Source organism: Ambystoma mexicanum, chromosome 12, assembly GCF_040938575.1.
Source record: "Ambystoma mexicanum isolate Mex_15411 chromosome 12, UKY_AmexF1_1, whole genome shotgun sequence".
NCBI lineage: Eukaryota > Metazoa > Chordata > Amphibia > Caudata > Ambystomatidae > Ambystoma > Ambystoma mexicanum.
The window spans coordinates 1,191,183,629-1,191,200,453 of record NC_090936.1 but is presented as its reverse complement, the minus strand read 5'-3'; the positions used below and the strand labels follow the sequence as shown (position 1 = coordinate 1,191,200,453).

At 46.3% G+C, this 16,825-nt stretch overlaps 1 protein-coding gene across 5 annotated transcripts in view; it reads left to right on the top strand.

Annotated features, from left to right (window-relative positions):
• The first annotated feature begins 807 nt into the window (after nt 1–807).
• USP15 (ubiquitin specific peptidase 15) overlaps nt 808–16,825 on the top strand; it is a 709,686-nt gene continuing 693,668 nt past the window's right edge. For 4 of the 5 annotated variants that reach the window (XM_069629847.1, XM_069629849.1, XM_069629848.1 and 1 more), the window contains exon 1: nt 815–966. In XM_069629847.1, coding sequence (XP_069485948.1) covers nt 878–966 — 89 coding nt within the window. In that variant the 5' untranslated portion in view covers nt 815–877. Of the gene's footprint in view, nt 967–16,825 lie in introns of all 5 variants that reach the window. The other variant, XR_011281918.1, reaches the window with a different exon arrangement.

The window sequence follows — 16,825 nt, the reverse complement described above, 5'->3', positions numbered from 1 at the left end:
TACAAGGAGGGTGACACCTGCCAAAAGCGTGTGAGTTGAGAGCTATGCCCTATGCTCACCCCACTGTTTTGTTATACCAGGTGTCTAAATAAACACTAGTCAAACCTCAACAGAGTACTGTCATCTGTCCAGGCCCCCGCAGCTAGGTATGTGCACTAAGCATAAGAAGCCCTTGGCGATTTCTGACCTAGAATGTTCTCTTCCCATTCCAAATGATGTTATTTACCACACGCACAAGTGCATTGTGGGAACCTCGAATTCTCTAAACACGCTCTGACTGTCAGACAGTGACAAGAGTGGCAGGCATATTTGCCCCGCCCTATCAGGAAGTAATGGCTGCAACCATTTGGAAAAACAACAAGTATCATTCAGATTGCTAAATTGCGTATAATATTCACCTTTCATGGGTCAGGAGTCGTAGTAAAAATGATTCCCAAGAAAATATAGGAAAAAAGACATATTAAAAAGTCTTGAGTAAAATAAATGATAGTTTAAAAGATTTTACTAAAATTCCCATATTGTAGCAAATAATTTGATTTGTGGAAGGTACACGCGATATTTATTTAAAAAAATAAGTGAACCTGCACTCTAGCCATGTGCTTGTTCTTTCAGGAAAGACGAAAGAACTCATTATAGATGGCGGCTCAGCGCGCACATAATCCTTGCAGCGTTGTGCGCACTTCTCGCGTCCGTTTTTTATTTCAATTTAAAGGCCCGGCTCCGCACGATGAAGGTACAGCTTCCATGCCAACCTTCCGAAAAGCTTTCTGACAGCTCCAGTCCTCTTTCTCGGTCGGTGGACGCGGGACCCGGCGCCTGACGCCACTCCCAGCATGCTGCGGGGCGGCAGCGGCTGCTGCTGCCAGAGCCTGGCAAGATGGCGGAAGGCGGAGTGGTGGATCTGGAGACCCAGAGGAGCGAGGTGGCAGCGCTGCAGAAGACTCCGCTCCGGAAAGGGGACACTTGGTAATGGGGCGGGGGCTAGAGCCTCAGGGGGGCGGGGCTGGAGGCAGGGAGGGAGCACGGCACGGTCTGGGCATGGCAGGCCAGGGCATGGAATCAGCAGGGGCATCTAGAGGACCATGGGCCAAGCGTGTGCAGCAGAGTAGCTAGCAGCGACAGCTACGGGTCCGTGGACTCGAGGCTCATCAGGTGGAGGCCAGTACTGGAGCTGGGGTAGCTGCAGACATGGACCATTGTGGCCAGCAGGGGCTGCTACAGATCCATAGAGCAGAGGGAGCTGCTGAAGGTTCATGCACCTAGTGCACAGCATGGGTGGCTGCTGGAAACCCATGCACCAATAGAGAGCAGAGGGAGCTGCTGAAGGTGCATGTACCTAGTGCACAGCATGGGTGGCTGCTGGAAACCCATGCACCAATAGAGAGCAGAGGGAGCTGCTGAAGGTGCATGTACCTAGTGCACAGCATGGGTGGCTGCTGGAAACCCATGCACCAATAGAAAGCAGAGGCAGCAGCTGGAGGTGCATGCACCTAGTGCACAGCATGGGTGGCTGCTGGAAACCCATGCACCAAGAGAGGGCAGAGGGAGCAGCTGAAGGTGCATGCACCTAGTGCACAGCATGGGTGGCTGCTGGAAACCCATGCACCAATAGAGGGCAGAGGCAGCAGCTGAAGGTGCATGCACCTAGTGCACAGCATGGGTGGCTGCTGGAAACCCATGCACCAAGAGAGAGCAGAGGGAGCAGCTGAAGGTGCATGCACCTAGTGCACAGCATGGGTGGCTGCTGGAAACCCATGCACCAATAGAGGGCAGAGGCAGCAGCTGAAGGTGCATGCACCTAGTGCACAGCATGGGTGGCTGCTGGAAACCCATGCACCAAGAGAGAGCAGAGGGAGCAGCTGAAGGTGCATGCACCTAGTGCACAGCATGGGTGGCTGCTGGAAACCCATGCACCAATAGAGAGCAGAGGGAGCAGCTGAAGGTGCATGTACCTAGCGCACAGCATGGGTGGCTGCTGGAAACCCATGCATCAATAGAGAGCAGAGGGAGCTGCTGAAGGTGCATGTACCTAGCGCACAGCATGGGTGGCTGCTGGAAACCCATGCACCAATAGAGGGCAGAGGCAGCAGCTGAAGGTGCATGTACCTAGCGCACAGCACGGGTGGCTGTTGGAAACCCATGCACCAATAGAGAGCAGAGGGAGCAGCTGAAGGTGCATGTACCTAGCGCACAGCACGGGTGGCTGCTGGAAACCCATGCACCAAGAGAGAGCAGAGGGAGCTGCTGAAGGTTCATGCACCTAGCGCACAGCACGGGTGGCTGCTGGAAACCCATGCACCAATAGAGAGCAGAGGGAGCAGCTGAAGGTGCATGTACCTAGTGCACAGCATGGGTGGCTGTTGGAAACCCATGCACCAAGAGAGAGCAGCAGGTACAGCTGTGGTTCTAGGTGCCATAGGAACTGGCAGCTGAAGAGCTGCATACCACAGAGTGCAGGGTGAAATCCATGTTCCAGGGACACCTGTACTAAGCCTTCTCTCCACCTTGCTTACATAGGTTGACTGCATGTAAATCAATGAACTGACCTACCTGTTTGCAATGTATTCTGTACCAGGTGAGCATACTGTAACAGTGCCAGGATGCCCCTGGGCTGATGTGCTCTATACAAATTAAAATAAATAAACCTTGCCCGAGAACAGGGAAAGCTGAAACTCCATGCTCGCTGGCGAGCAACCACAGAACTATGGTGGCACAGAGACATTCACAGTAGAGACAAATGTGCTTGTGTTGCTGAAGAGCCACGTGCCAATTTGGGGACTGGCAAGGGCAGATGCTGTGTACCGTCGATATCGGTGTCACACATCTAGTGTGCCACTCAGTTTTACGCACTCTACCACATTCCAGCAAGCCATGCAACATGTCACACATAAGGGAAGTGCCAGAGCAGAGTCAATAATATACCTAGATGTGTAGCTCATGTTTAAAATATCTGCTGTTCGTCAGCAGTCTGTCCTTCAGCACAATTTTCTTCCATAACCTTATTTTCAATCTTCAGATCTCGCTGCTCGTTTCTCCTACCCTACACTCAGAAAAACAGCTGCTTTCTGCTATCCACCACATTCGGTTCAGTTTGTGGCATCAGTGTTCTTCAATCCAAGTTCCCTCATGTGTCGCTCGGTCTCATAAAAAAAACAAAGATCACTGACCTGTTGCTCTGCTCTGTGACTATGTAATCTTGTAACTTGTATGTAAGCTTAAAGTATTCTTGTTTTCGTGCCCTGATACCTTCGGGTCTGGCATATGCCCATTACATAAATAATAATAATAATAATTTGGCATTTATATAGCGCTACGAACCCTTAGGTATCTGAGCGCTGCTTAATTATTACCCACGGTGTGTGGTGCTCATTTATCGACCTCGGAAGGATGAAACGCTGAGTTTGGCGCTGCCGGGATTCGAACCTGCGTTCGCAGGCTCTGCACTGATGTCAAAGCGAGCGCTCTACTCGCTGTGCCACTTGACCGGCTATGTGTAATGTATGTGCATGTGTAATTGACAAACGTACACAAACTGAAAACCTACCAGCTCTGCCACAACCTTCCGTTGTTGCCATTTACTCCCCACCGCTCAATCTTTATAGTTTTGACATTTACCTGCCTGGGTGCATGTCCAAGGGAGTGCTTTTCTATTTAAAGAGATGCCTAGGCTCTCCCAAGAGCCAGTTTCTGCAGGCCCTAGGCTCAATAATTGGTCGCTGGAGGATCAATGACAAACGGGTTTGGTCATCGGACAGAGTATGGGCCCTTACTAGGTGGTCCTTCCAAGGACGTATCCCTCATTTGATGAGGTCCAGAGAATGGCCACTTTCTGTTACTATGGAGCGAAATTGGCTGTTGGTGTGCTGATTGGCGGGCACGAGGCAAAAAGCTTAAGTGCTCATTATCCTAGCCCAGAACTGCCTGTTGCCACACAGCGTGTGACACACGTGCATTTGAATGGTCTGTGCCGCATTCCAGGAAACCAAGGAAAATGCCACAAACTGAAGAGTTGTTGGAGCAGGGCCTTAATGCATATGTGTAATGCTCATGCTCGAGCCACCTGCTGTTCATCAGTAACTTTTTCTTCTCAAAGATGTCCTTCACAGTCCTTGGCTACATGCTGGGGATACCACTTCTTGTGTATACTGCCACAAATCCAGCTGCTCTCTGCCTCATTCTGTTTGGGTTGTTGAAGGGGATTGGCTAGTAGCACCCGGATGTCAAGTATCACTCAAAATGTCATACAAAGAATATTGAAATGTTAAACATGCCTATTTCAAGCATGTGTAACTCACGCATACACAAACTGAAAACTTGGCAGCTCTCCGATATACATGCATTGGTAGCTGAAGAACCATGTGCCATCATGGGCAGCGCCCATGGCAGCTGAGGATCCATGCACCATAAAGATTGGCATGGGCAGCGAACGATCACAGTAGGGAGCAGGCGTAGAGCGAAGCTCCATGTACCACAAAGGGCTGAAAGCGCAAGCTCCCTGCACCGTAGAGGGCAACAAGAGCTGCCAGAGAACCATGGCTTAAACCTGTGTACCAAAGGGGCAGCATCGTTAAGCAATTTCCCTTATTTGGTCAGTCCTATGCCTTCATCATTCTATGCTGACTCTACAGGTATACAAACTATCACGTACCTCCATCTCTGCCCCTCATTTGTTTTATTACCTGTACAAATCGTTCATGTGTGTTTAGCCCTTTCTCTCCCTTTCCCCTGCTCTGCTGTTCTTTTCTAGTCTCTCGCAGACCAAAGTATGGATATCCCTGACCAGGGCAATACATGATGCTCTTCGAACAAGTCTTTGTGCTGTTAGACCTCTGCGACCATGCACCTCTTTTAGCAAGTCTCTATTCAATTTAATATAGCACGTGGGCACACAGCACAAGAACTACAAAAACGCATATCGTACTATTGTCTGAAAAGGAGCTTATTGTGTCCCCGCTGGAGTGTTTCCAGGGCTCCAAGGGTTGCACGTTTTCCTATAAATTGGACATCTTTCACCTGCCTGACCCCATGTTTCAGTACACATAAACCTATCACAAAGTCCTTTCTGGACTGGGTTACCTTTGACCCTTTGCAGTGTTTCAGATAAGATTTTGAAGCAGGAGTATTGACCTCCTATTTTTTAAAGTTGGGAGTCAAATGATTTTTTTTGGGGAGTGAAAATGTAAGTCCAATTCCCAATGGGTGTATTTTATAAGCGAGTAAAAAATGTTTTAACTATGAAACGGAAATGTTTTTGTAATCATTTCATTGCACCTAGTTATGCATACAGATGAGAAGATACGTTTACTTTTCCAATCACGCAGTAATAATAGCGGTTTCTTCCTGTGCTACTATGTGCACTGCTAGTCCAAACATATCCATGGAGCTGTGTGGGTGAAAGCAGGGGCACATGGTCATGTGTCTGTTTCCCTATTATTATTATTATTATTTTTCTTTTAGCGAGCAAAAGTCGCCAATATACCCCTTATCTGTAGGACTGGCCCTTTGGCTTGGGATCCTCAATATTAGGATGCCTCCATGCTTCGAGGGGTTATTTGAGCAGTTTTCAAATCCATCATACAGCCATACACTGTAATGTATAATAGCATATTTTAAACACCCTCAAATAAACTCATTTATGCACAGACACCTTGGAACTTTCTTTTCGCTTTCAAGCTATTTTTGTTCATGTTCCAAGTTTTATGCCGTTCCATGCTTCCACAATCCCTTCTCCTCGCCTCTTTAGTTTGATTACCCTGTTCAACTTTTATTTGGTTCACTCTGCCCATCTTGCTTTGCACCCTCTTTTAAAACTGTGGCCTGGAAACCCTCCACTGGGGGCAAAATATGACATTTATTTTATTATTTTGTTTATTTTTTTTTAAGCCTATGTGCTCTGAGAATATTTCAGTGGTGCATGTTAGACTTCATAACATAGAAAGCTGCAGGGGCAAGTGAAAATCCATGAACTATAGAAGTGGAGCAGGATACCTGAAGCACATCCAGGGTTGCCGTGGCCCATGTATCGGAGTGCAATATGGACAGCCAGAGAACCACGACTTGCTGACATGTTGCACGGAGAAGTTCAGGTGAACATCTGTGCCCTATAGAAATTGATGGGGTAGCTGAAGATCCAAGCAGTGAAGAGCACAGCCGGCCATCCATGTCCCATAACTGGAGCAACTGGGGTGCACTGGGCCATTGACATTAGCAGCGGACTGCCAATGAGCTGCTGAGCCCACCACAGGCAGCTTTAGACCCTTACAACCTAGAGACCAGCATAGAGACACCAGGATCATAAAAAGGGAAGTTGGGGATATAAAGATTGGACCACATACACCACCGGAGGCATGTAGAAACCCAATCAGGCAGATGGACAGCAGTGCAACCGCTGGAGAAGCTAGAGAACCCAAGGGCTTGCATCGTCGGGGCAGGTACAGAGCAATGTGCCACATACCTGTACCAGAGAGACTGGTGTGTCAGCCAGGGAGCCATGGACTGCGCTTTGACCATAGGTAACGCTGGCAATACTGATCAGTCGGCAGTAGAAGAGCAATGAAGCACTCACCACCTCAGTTCCACACATGCACACCATTTTATACTCACCAGTAGTCCATTATTAATAGTCAATGGTTAGTGGTGACTTTGATTTTTGGACCCTCCGTGAGTGATAGAAATTAATAGGTGTACCAAGACTGCTGGTGTCCATAGATGACGGTTGGAGTGGAAGCAGCCATTCCTACTGGGGACCGTTGATGAGCCATGAGCTTTCGATGCCAGCAGGACCAACCAAAGAGCCATAAGCCTGAGACATGGAGCAAAGCGGCCACACAGTTATGAAGAGCGCCATTGACCACAGCAAGTAACAGTCGGCTAAATAGCTATCGTCTATGGAGGTAGCTAGAGTAATGGCCCATGGATGCCAGTAGAGGCAGCAGGAGAGCTGTGGACTGTGACAGCCAGCTGGGTCGTCTAAATGCTGACGGTGTAAAGCGGCCACCAGGGTGGGTGAAAAGTTATAGGGTATGTTAGAGCGCCATTCACAATGGGTACGTGCTGCAGTGGTTAGGTACCCTAAAAGCCTAGAAAATAGGAAGGGTAGATGGAGGGACTGATTTGAATTGTGGGCCAGAGTAGCATGGAATACAACAGGGACATACCGAGAGCCATGGATCATACCTACCACAAGGATAAACTAAAAGACCATATGAAAAACTGGTAGCTCGAGAGCCATGTCCCATAGAAACCCGTAGGTGCTACTGTAGTCTGGAATCCTAGAGAGCCTGGGACCATGGCCCCTGAAAATGACAAATGCAGAGCCATGCAGTAAGGATGTGTACCATAGACGCCAAAAGGGACAGCTAGACAGCCAGGTATGTGCATCATAGAGGTCAGCATGGCGGCTAAAGAGGCATGGCTCATAGACACTAAAAGGGGCAGTAATTAAGTGATTGACTAGTGATCTGTACCATTCAGGATAGAAAGTTATCTGCCGGCCCATGGATGATGAAGGGGATTGACATATTCTGGAGTCGCACGAGTCCATTTATCAGGGTTTGGAAAGGAGAGATGGTCACCTGTGTACCAGTTGAAGTTCTGGAGTGGACCATGTGTTGGCATGGAGGTGGGTGCAAGTCTGCCATCGGGGCTATGTATGTGAAAACCAGCCCTCACATCCTCGCTGGACGTGCGGAAATGAGTCTGGGTATTGCTATTGGGTAGCTCGGGATTTTGGGGTGTTGCAGTCCGTTTCTGGTGGTGAACATCCTCTGTGTTGTAGTGTATGGAAGCGGATCATTCGACCACTTGTAGCGGTAAAGGACAATGTCAGAAGCCAAGAACACTATTGAGATTTGCTGGAGAAGGATGCTAGAATGAAAGCTTGAGGAAGGCAGTTGAGAAAGCATATCACCAGCATTGGCTAAGTCTTCATGATTGTAGGCAAAGGGGAAGCTAGCCTGAAAAGTAGAACCGAGAATGGGGCAATTGCCAGGAGATGCTTCCAACTATTGTACCTTGGACTAGCAACAGTTTCTAAGATATACCTGTCCAAGTGCTTGAATAGAGGGCAGTGTGGCTCGAATAGGAAACAGAAACTGTACAGACCACCAGCACCCTCTATACTTTGGAGTTGCACAGGAGATCAGAGTTTGGGATATGATTAACGAAGTTCTGTCTCGATCTTCTGGTGTCTACCCCGAAATGGAGGCAAACAATGTCTGTGTGCTGCCATTGTGAACTCATGTAGTATTTGTTAAGATAAAGGATATCGACAGAACTACATGTAAGCACGAGCACAGAGGCTTGAACTGGTAGACATCCGCAACATACATCTCTACGATTGAGGCATTTGACAGAGCTACATGTAAAATATGACTTGACTTTTTCAAAAGTGCTTGAATCAACACGAATCCTAAAGGCATGTGCATTGAGAAAACCCCAACCGATGGACTATCTTTCAAAGTCTGATGTGGAATTCCAAAATTGGAGAATGAAGGCGCTGGTGCTGTCCCGGGCCCCAATGGTTGTTTCCATAGCTTACTCCCCCGAATCATGGAATGTGTAGTTTCTGGGTAGCTGCTTTCTAGCACGTACTTGCTATCCTTTGTACCTGTTACATCAGTGGCGTGATCGGCCTTTAGAAGAGTGTGGTGCCTTCTCTGTCCCGTACCTTCTGTGTCTGGAGCAGGGCTAGTCTGGCCGTCAGATCCAAAGTTAAGAGTAACGCTGTTTTAGGGAAGAACTGGCCCCTAGGGTCACAGGCTCTTTGGGCCTTGCACTTATGCCTGTATTGTATTCACCTAACGCACCTCCACTACGGAAACATATTTTTTGAAAAATGACCATTATTTTCATCTTTCACTTTTCCGCCCATCCGTACAGTCCCAGGCTGGAACACCCTCCTGGTTTTTCATTTTTCCTTTTTTCAATGTATTAGGTCCAGTCTGGTTAAAGAGGTGATGTGTACACAAAAAATATATTTTTTTTGTATCTACTGTTTTTAAAAACGTTTTTCTCAGTACAATCGTATGTTTAAATCCTGTTTACTAGAATTCCCAATCCCGCGGAACACACCTTCACCGCGTGCGGTTAATGTTAGTCGCAGTGTACCCCGTTTTACATCATGTCGCACCCCTGCTACATACACCTAGTTACGCGGTGGGGTTGCAATGAAAGATACTATTCCCACTGGTATTTCGACACAGGTCATAAGTAACTTTAGATGTCTAGTTTATGACAAACCCTGCGCACAAGAGTTGTAAAGTAGCAAATACTGGCCCACATAACCTCCAGTGGGTCATACAGCGTGCCGAATTTTAACTTCACTTGGGGCCGGTGTGTTGGAAGGGATTGGAAAATATATATATTTTTTTGTGTACTGAATAATTGTTGAAGCTTGAATAAATGAATGATATAAGATTTGTTTTTCTACACATCACCTCTGCCATCAAATAAATGAAACATGGAAAAACTAAGATATCTGTTAAGTTACTCTAAGGCTGGTGAAATACTCTCGTATGGTGATTATTCTATTCCCTGGAAAGAAATGTGCCGGCCCTATTGTTGCACCCAGAGAGTTGGGTGATTGTTTTCGTTGGGGTTGCTCCCCGCTCATGCATAATTCATCGGTCGGATTTCCCCATATCCCGCTCCCTGTGCCCTTCATGGTCTGCGTGCTTCCAAGGCCTGCGAAAGATCTTGGCACTCACTCTCTGGAGGTGCTATGAAGACATTGTGCCAGCTGTCGGTAACCTGTAAATCACAAACGGGCCGAGGTTGGGAATGTTTGTAACATTGCAGTTTTCATTCCATTTTTGTGGACCACACATGTCAGTTTCGATGGGTTTGGATTAAAGTGCCAAGAGAATGCTTATGTTAAGGGTCATTAGTGCCACCCTACCCCCTTTCTTAATTGAGTCGGGCGTTCACACTAGATGGCTCACATTCAGTAGGAGCGAGTTATAGGATCTCTTGAGGCCACGTGGGAAACTTTAATCCAAAGGGGCCCCAGAGCCAGAGCGGCAACAGGAAGTCTTGGACCCAGCAGCATGCCTCCCGTGTGCCGTGTCATCATTCCGACATAGCTACCTCAACAGCTGAGCGCCCTGCAGGAAGAAGCTGTCTGGGGGTGGGAAGAGCGCTGTTTATAGACTGATAACCCGAGCTACCTCATTGTGAGCCTTCAGCACAGCGTGCATGTGTGCAAGGTATTTAAGGCCCTCGTTTGGCAAAGAACATTCGTTTTTTTATTTGTGCTGTCACCATCTGGTGAGGGGTTTCGCAAGAGAAGACCACAGGTGTGGGTCTAGTCTAAGACTTGTTTGCGTGCCTTTGGGTGCAATGTATAAACACACGTGTGCTATTGCTTGGGACTGCATGAAACCCATCTGTCTAGGAAGTAGTAACCCTGCTGCCAGTTGAACTAGACCTTGATGATTGGCTGATGAATTGAAGATGTGTGTCCTGCAGATTAGCAGCTGTATTTTCCATTTTGTTGTATTTGACTTCAATAAGATGGTGTTTGTATAGATTGCCTTGTTTAAAAGCAAATGGTGGCATGGTATCGGGTCTGATCACTTCTATAAATGGAGGTGCCTGGCAGAATATAGATATGCAAGTCATTCATTTTCACTGCCTTTGAAGGAAAGAATACTTTTTCACGTCACTTTACTATTCCTGGAACAGTCTGTGGTTACAATTGTCCAAGTCCTCCAAATAACCGCACCCCCACCCCCCATAAACACTGTTTCCTGGTTCTGTTCCTTCCATGGATGATCTCACACCCTCCTTACAGAGGAGAAAAGTCAGCTTTGCTTTAGTCGAGTGGTGGCATGCAAAGAAGCTCGATCCAAGTAGCAGCCTCATGTGGTTTTGTTGCCTCGAGTTGCTCCTGAGTCACAGAAGGAGAAAGTATGCAATTTGTGATTTATTGCAGTGAAAATGTGTGTGCGCAAATTGTGCGGCTGGTTGGCACGCAGCCATGAGGTTTTCGGGCGGCAGGGTACTACACCTCCTTTAACACCAACGGCACCATTACTGGGGTACTACACATGATGCATTCGGATTCACAAAGAAAAAGCCAGTCGCTTGTTCCTTAAGCTATGTTGGAAAAGGGACATCCCCTCCCGCATCGCATCCGCAGGCTTACGTCCTAATTGAGAGGCAGGAACAAATGTGATTTTAAAAAAAGTCTCTTTCTGTCTCTCTCTCTCTCTTTTCAGTTACTTGGCACTACGGGATCTGCTCTGTTTTTGTCTTTTGTTGTAACTTGCTAGCCCAAAGTTCATGTCACGCATGTAGGTTTCTTTCTGGATCACCATTCACAGGTGGATCTCTCTATCCCACTTTTCAGGTCCAAGATGTTATTTAAAGGGGACTGCAGGCAAGGTTTTGATGACCGCTTTAGCAGCAAATGCTTTCTCACTGGCTGGCCTCAAACTTTGCACCCGCCATTGGATAGTTATTATTAGCTCTTGCCGAGTAAGAGACTGTCTGCTTTGTGTGTGCGGACAGTTGAGGGGACAAGTGACATTTTAGGCCTAGTTAGCAGCTTGTAAATTGAGATTCCTACCCCTGGGTCCTGGGATTGGGAGTGTGGAGGGGCAACACGAAGACCTTCCTTTCATTATTTGAAGCCACTCTTCAGTGGATTAGTTGGCTTTTGAAGCATTCTTTTTTTTTTAATCTGTGATGGCAACAATATTCTTTTCGGGGATGTTTACAACCTAATTTATTTAGCCATCTTAAAAACAAAATGTTTGACACGAGGCCTCTATTCCCAAAGCAGGTTAAAAACAGTTGTTCGGCGAATGTTGCTCTTTGTGGGTGCATGCCAAAGAAAGCAGCGGGTCATCAGCCTCGTTGTTTCTTAGCACACGGTCAGCTGTCTCTGCAAAGGCGCAATAGCCTGTAGCTTTAGCCCTGCTGTGTGAGGGTTTCTGAAATTCATTCTGCGCAGGACTCACTTGGATGAATGTTGTGTCCATCAGTCTTTCAGAATGTTACTCGCTGCAAACTGTTTCTCATGGATTAAAAGCACTTGAAATGAGTCGGCCGTGCTTATGGGAAAAGAATCTGATACGCAGAGAGGCAGCTATCTTAATGAAATTAAAAAGCTAAAATACTGAGCATCAGTTTTCTCTTGGCGGTTTCCATTTGACTAATGCCATTAGCTATGGCACATGCAGCACATGGTAGCTCAGTAGGTTTATCACTCTCCACGGACCCCTATGTTAGCTTGTAATACACAGGCTCAAATCCTGGCAGAGCCATCTCTGCCCTTAGACCTTTGAAGGGATTAATTGAGTTCTATTCCATTATTATGTCGTATCCCTAAAGTGTCACTGAGCTGTGTTTGCACATTGTAATATAAGACATTGGTGGATGCATCATTTAGTTGGTATCTGAAGGTGTTCCTCCAGTCCCCTAGTGATGTATATTTAGCACCCTTATATATTTTCTGAAGGTTTGTAGCATTTCCGCTCTTGAGAGGTTCTAAAATCATCAAAATATGTTCTCAGTGGAAGCTCTCTAGCAAAATCGAGAACAAATTATGTTGGCCTTCAACTGTCTAAGGAGTTTTAGATGATCTGAGTAAATAGGAAGAGATTGATGAGAGTCTTGTTGTGACAAAATCTCTACTGCTCTGCATTCGTACCAGGAGGTGTAGCGAATACATATGTCTAATCAGCCCCCACGCCACTATCAAACAAGCAGGCCTAGGTGGGCTATAATCTTCAGGCGGGATGGTACAGAGGCAAACTAAAAAGCAATAGTACCTGGGTCCCAAAATTAAAGAATGACCAAACATCTGTAAACATAGGATATTTTAAATTAAACTACAACATACACACAACTAAAAAAAAAAACATTAATAATCCACCCATGTAAGGAAACGGAGAAGGAAGACTTTAGAGTAATTTGGCATGGTGGGCTTGAAGTCGAGGGCGCCCAAGCAATTATTTCAGCAGCAATGTCAAAGTTAATGAAGATGTCTTGGAGAGTGGGGCAGCTCAGGGGGACGGAACCACTTTAAATATCTTAAAATGCTTGTTCTTAGGGCCAACAGCATAGAGCCAGGGTTTAAATGGGTCGAGTCAGCATCGCAATATTTCAAGTCACCGATTCCCACTGGATTGCAGGTGTCTAGATGGAGTATGCTCAAGACGGTCTACCAATGCGGTGCAGTCCTGTAGCAGTGATTGTCTGGAATGTGGATGAAGAAATTGGGCAGCAGTGGGATAAGGTGATGTCTTGAATCGATCAAGTTGGCTTGAAAGGGCCCTGCAATATGGTTGTTTATTGCCAATCGGGTCAAATGCTTTAGTGCCGGCAGGTGAGGGGTCGAGGAGGGCTTAAAAATGGGTCAACAAGAGTGGCTGTTGTCAAAGGCAGTTCCGGGTGCTTGCAGTGACTCAAAGCGTCCCGAAGCACTCGAGCTGGATTGAAAAACTGGGTCGTGAGCTGTTTCTTAACTTCTGGTTGCTGGGGAAAGGGGATCCTGGCCAGGGAAGGGATGAGCTTGCCTTTTCTGTGGCAGTCTTGTCCTTCACCTCTATGGAGAACTTTGGATTAGACTGTACTCCCAACCAGGTTTCAGATGAATTCTTCAACTGTCCAAAGTTGAATTCCCCCCGCCCCCTTAATACAATCTTGTATAGCAGATTGGTTCCCTTCTAGATTTCTGTTGGTCCAATACAAGCTGCTGTTTTATACTCTTCTGCCTGGTGATGTCGTTCCCAGAGTACCTTTTCTGCTGAAAGTAGGGAACAGGTCTTTAGAAGTTTGGTAGTCCTGCGAGAATCCAAGTTGATGGGCTTCAGTCCACAGAAAGGTCCCGTCTCATGACTACTCTTAACTCTGACCCCTTTCTCTGTCAGCCTACTTCAGAGTCTTTTTTTTTTAATTGCCGCCCTGGTGTGAGTTCCTTTGGCTTAGTCTGGCCTTTTGAATCACTGATCCTCTTGCTGTCCCCGGGGCAGTTTATTTTCTTGGAAGATGACAATCCTTTCCCAGGGAAGACACAGGCTGTTGCTGCGGCCAAGCTCAAATTGTTTGTTTTGTGTGACACTGTCAGTGTCTTTGCATTGGAACCCCTGATCAGGATGGTCACTAAGAAACCAGGCAGATATTAAAATGACACTAATTGTTTTGGCCAACCTATTCATGGAGTTTATAGATCACCAGGCCATAACAAGACTTTTGACATCTGTCACCTTATCCTGGGATGCACAGTTGTATAATTAAATTGAGCGGCAGGATTGCCCACTGTTAAAGGTAAAGCCTGGTCTCTGTGCCTTTGGTCCCAACAGCTCTCGTCAGGAACAACATGTTTCTAAACCATAAGGTGGCAGCAGCTGAGAGGAGTCAGTAGACCGGTCCAGCAGAGGTGGACGTGTGCAACATGGTTTTTAGCATGGAACATTGTGGAAGGGTGGAAGTTTGATTAGCAGACCTCACTTTCAGAGACTGACGTACCCACATCTTTTTATTACTAAAAATCAAGAGCGCTCGGGTGATACAGCCCTCACAATGACTTTTCTGTCACTCTTGGTGCAGTAGCTACACTGATGTTTTGGAGTTTTAGATGCAGATATATGCTATGGCTTTTGATGGGCATATCTTTCCGCTCAGTGCAAGTAATCTCAATTAATTCACGATCATTATGTTTATGTTTATTGAGTGTATATAGCGCTTTACACCAAAACGCTTTACAGAATAACAGTACATGAGAAGGGGCACATTTTCAAAATTGAAACAAACCAGTGGTACAGTATATGGAACAATGAACTCCGTAGGAGGCGGGGGAAGGGGAGTTCACGGGAGAGTATAACACCCGTGGGTGGTTTCAGCTTCCTGTATGAGGTCAGAGGGATGAGAAGGAAGGTGGGAGGGGATGGCTAGGGTTTAGGTAGGTAGGGAAGGAGTCGGGGGGCGGGGGGGAATTGATGAGGAAGGGCTTACATTCAGTGTTTGATATGTGGACGTAGGGATCTATTAGTTGCTGCTTACAGTGTTTTGCTTCCAAGTAAATCAATTCCACTCTTAACCAATCCCAACCATGTGTGATTAACTTGCATGTCCTAGGCTTCAATCGCTGTAAGTCTTCTGAGAGTAACACATTGAATAACCTTAACTTGCACAGTAGAAATGCCTGTTTACTGCACTAAAATGTGACATATACTGCGGTAGAAAGTACTATGTGAAATATAAAAAAAAAAAAAAGAAAGGAAAAAAAGAAATGGCAGCATGTTCCTTTTTAGTGCCCTAAATAGCTTCTATTAGTTTAGCAACAACCTTGTGCCCATTAACTTGTGTTTTTATCGTGCTGAATAGAGGTTTTAGTTATCGGGGTCTGCAAGAGGTTTGATCAGCTCCACACCAATGTCCAATGTGTTCCAGGTTATCACGTATATGTTCATTGATGATCTGTCACTGTCAGATTGCACTCCTTCCTTATTGAAGCAATGGAATGACTAAGCATTATATGGGCTGAAATTGCTATGAGCTATTTACCTCCTGTTTTTAGCACGAGAAGAGCTTGATTAGCTTGATACCACCTGACACTTGTAAAAGAAATTAGCAACCTGAATAATAAGAATAATGCAAAAGGCCAAATAATCACTTTACCTCTTTTCAAGGGGAAAACAAGGTTTATTAAATGTCAAAAGGTCTCAGACGGTCCCCTAGAACTAAACTAACACAGAGCTCATTGCTTCCCACAAAGCTACAGGTTATAGAGCAGTAAACCGCAACATTTGAATACATAGGTTGCAATATTATCCCACCACCCTCTTTGGTTACCGCCTATGGGACATGCTAATGTCCCTCTATAGTCCCTGTACTGATTGACCACACCTTGTCTAAACCCATTCGCAACTCTGCTTTGATAATACAATAGACCTTCTCACTACACCGCGCTCATGACGCACACGAGCTGCCTCCCGATCTTGTACTAAATGTATTGGCATCCGCTCTGCTCATCCTATCCTACATCATGGAACGGTCCAGGCATGGCTCCCCTTGTCTCCTTCAAACCCCAGGTGTCCATTAATGACGTGACTGGGGCACCGCTCTTGAGTCTGAATTTCAGGGATTTATTTGTGTTGTCTACTTGTAATTCATATGGTATGACTGCTCAGGTGGGAGGGCAGTAGTGCTCTAAATATTCTCCTTACCCATTGGCATCACACAACCTTATACCCTATTGTCATGAATTTGTCCTTCAAAGGGCACATCTCGCAGCAGTAAACATTCCGTTCCCACCAGGTTCAGGCCTTGCCGCTATATACAATTAGCTTTTATCTGTGCCTCTGACCTTGGCTTCTCTCTTGGGGGAGGGGAAAGGGGATTTATTTTTAGAGCTGAGCTACAAAGATCTACAACTTCACATCACGGCCTGCGTTCTAGTCTGTTCATAGTGTACTAGACCTTAACATCCGATATGGCGAAACTTCTGCCATATTAATACACTGACCTTGTGTCTACTGCAATACCTTTTTTGGTTCAATTCTTCCTGCAAGCCTCACTTGGGACCACACCTTTAAATATACCACTAACCACAGGGCCTATAATGCTGCCCTATCTATAACCCCTGCAACCGCAACAGTAATGCATGTCCTGCTCCTCCTGTGTTGCTATATGTAAGTATCTAATATGTGTCAAACCCAACTAAAAACAATACATGCGCCTTCTGCTGTTCAAACCTCAGTCTGCCCGAACGATAAATATGTTCTAATAGGTCTTTCTCAACCTGTACCTTTTTTGCTTGTCTGGGACGCTGTACGTGCATCCCAACACACAACAAGCTACCTTTGACTCCTCTGGC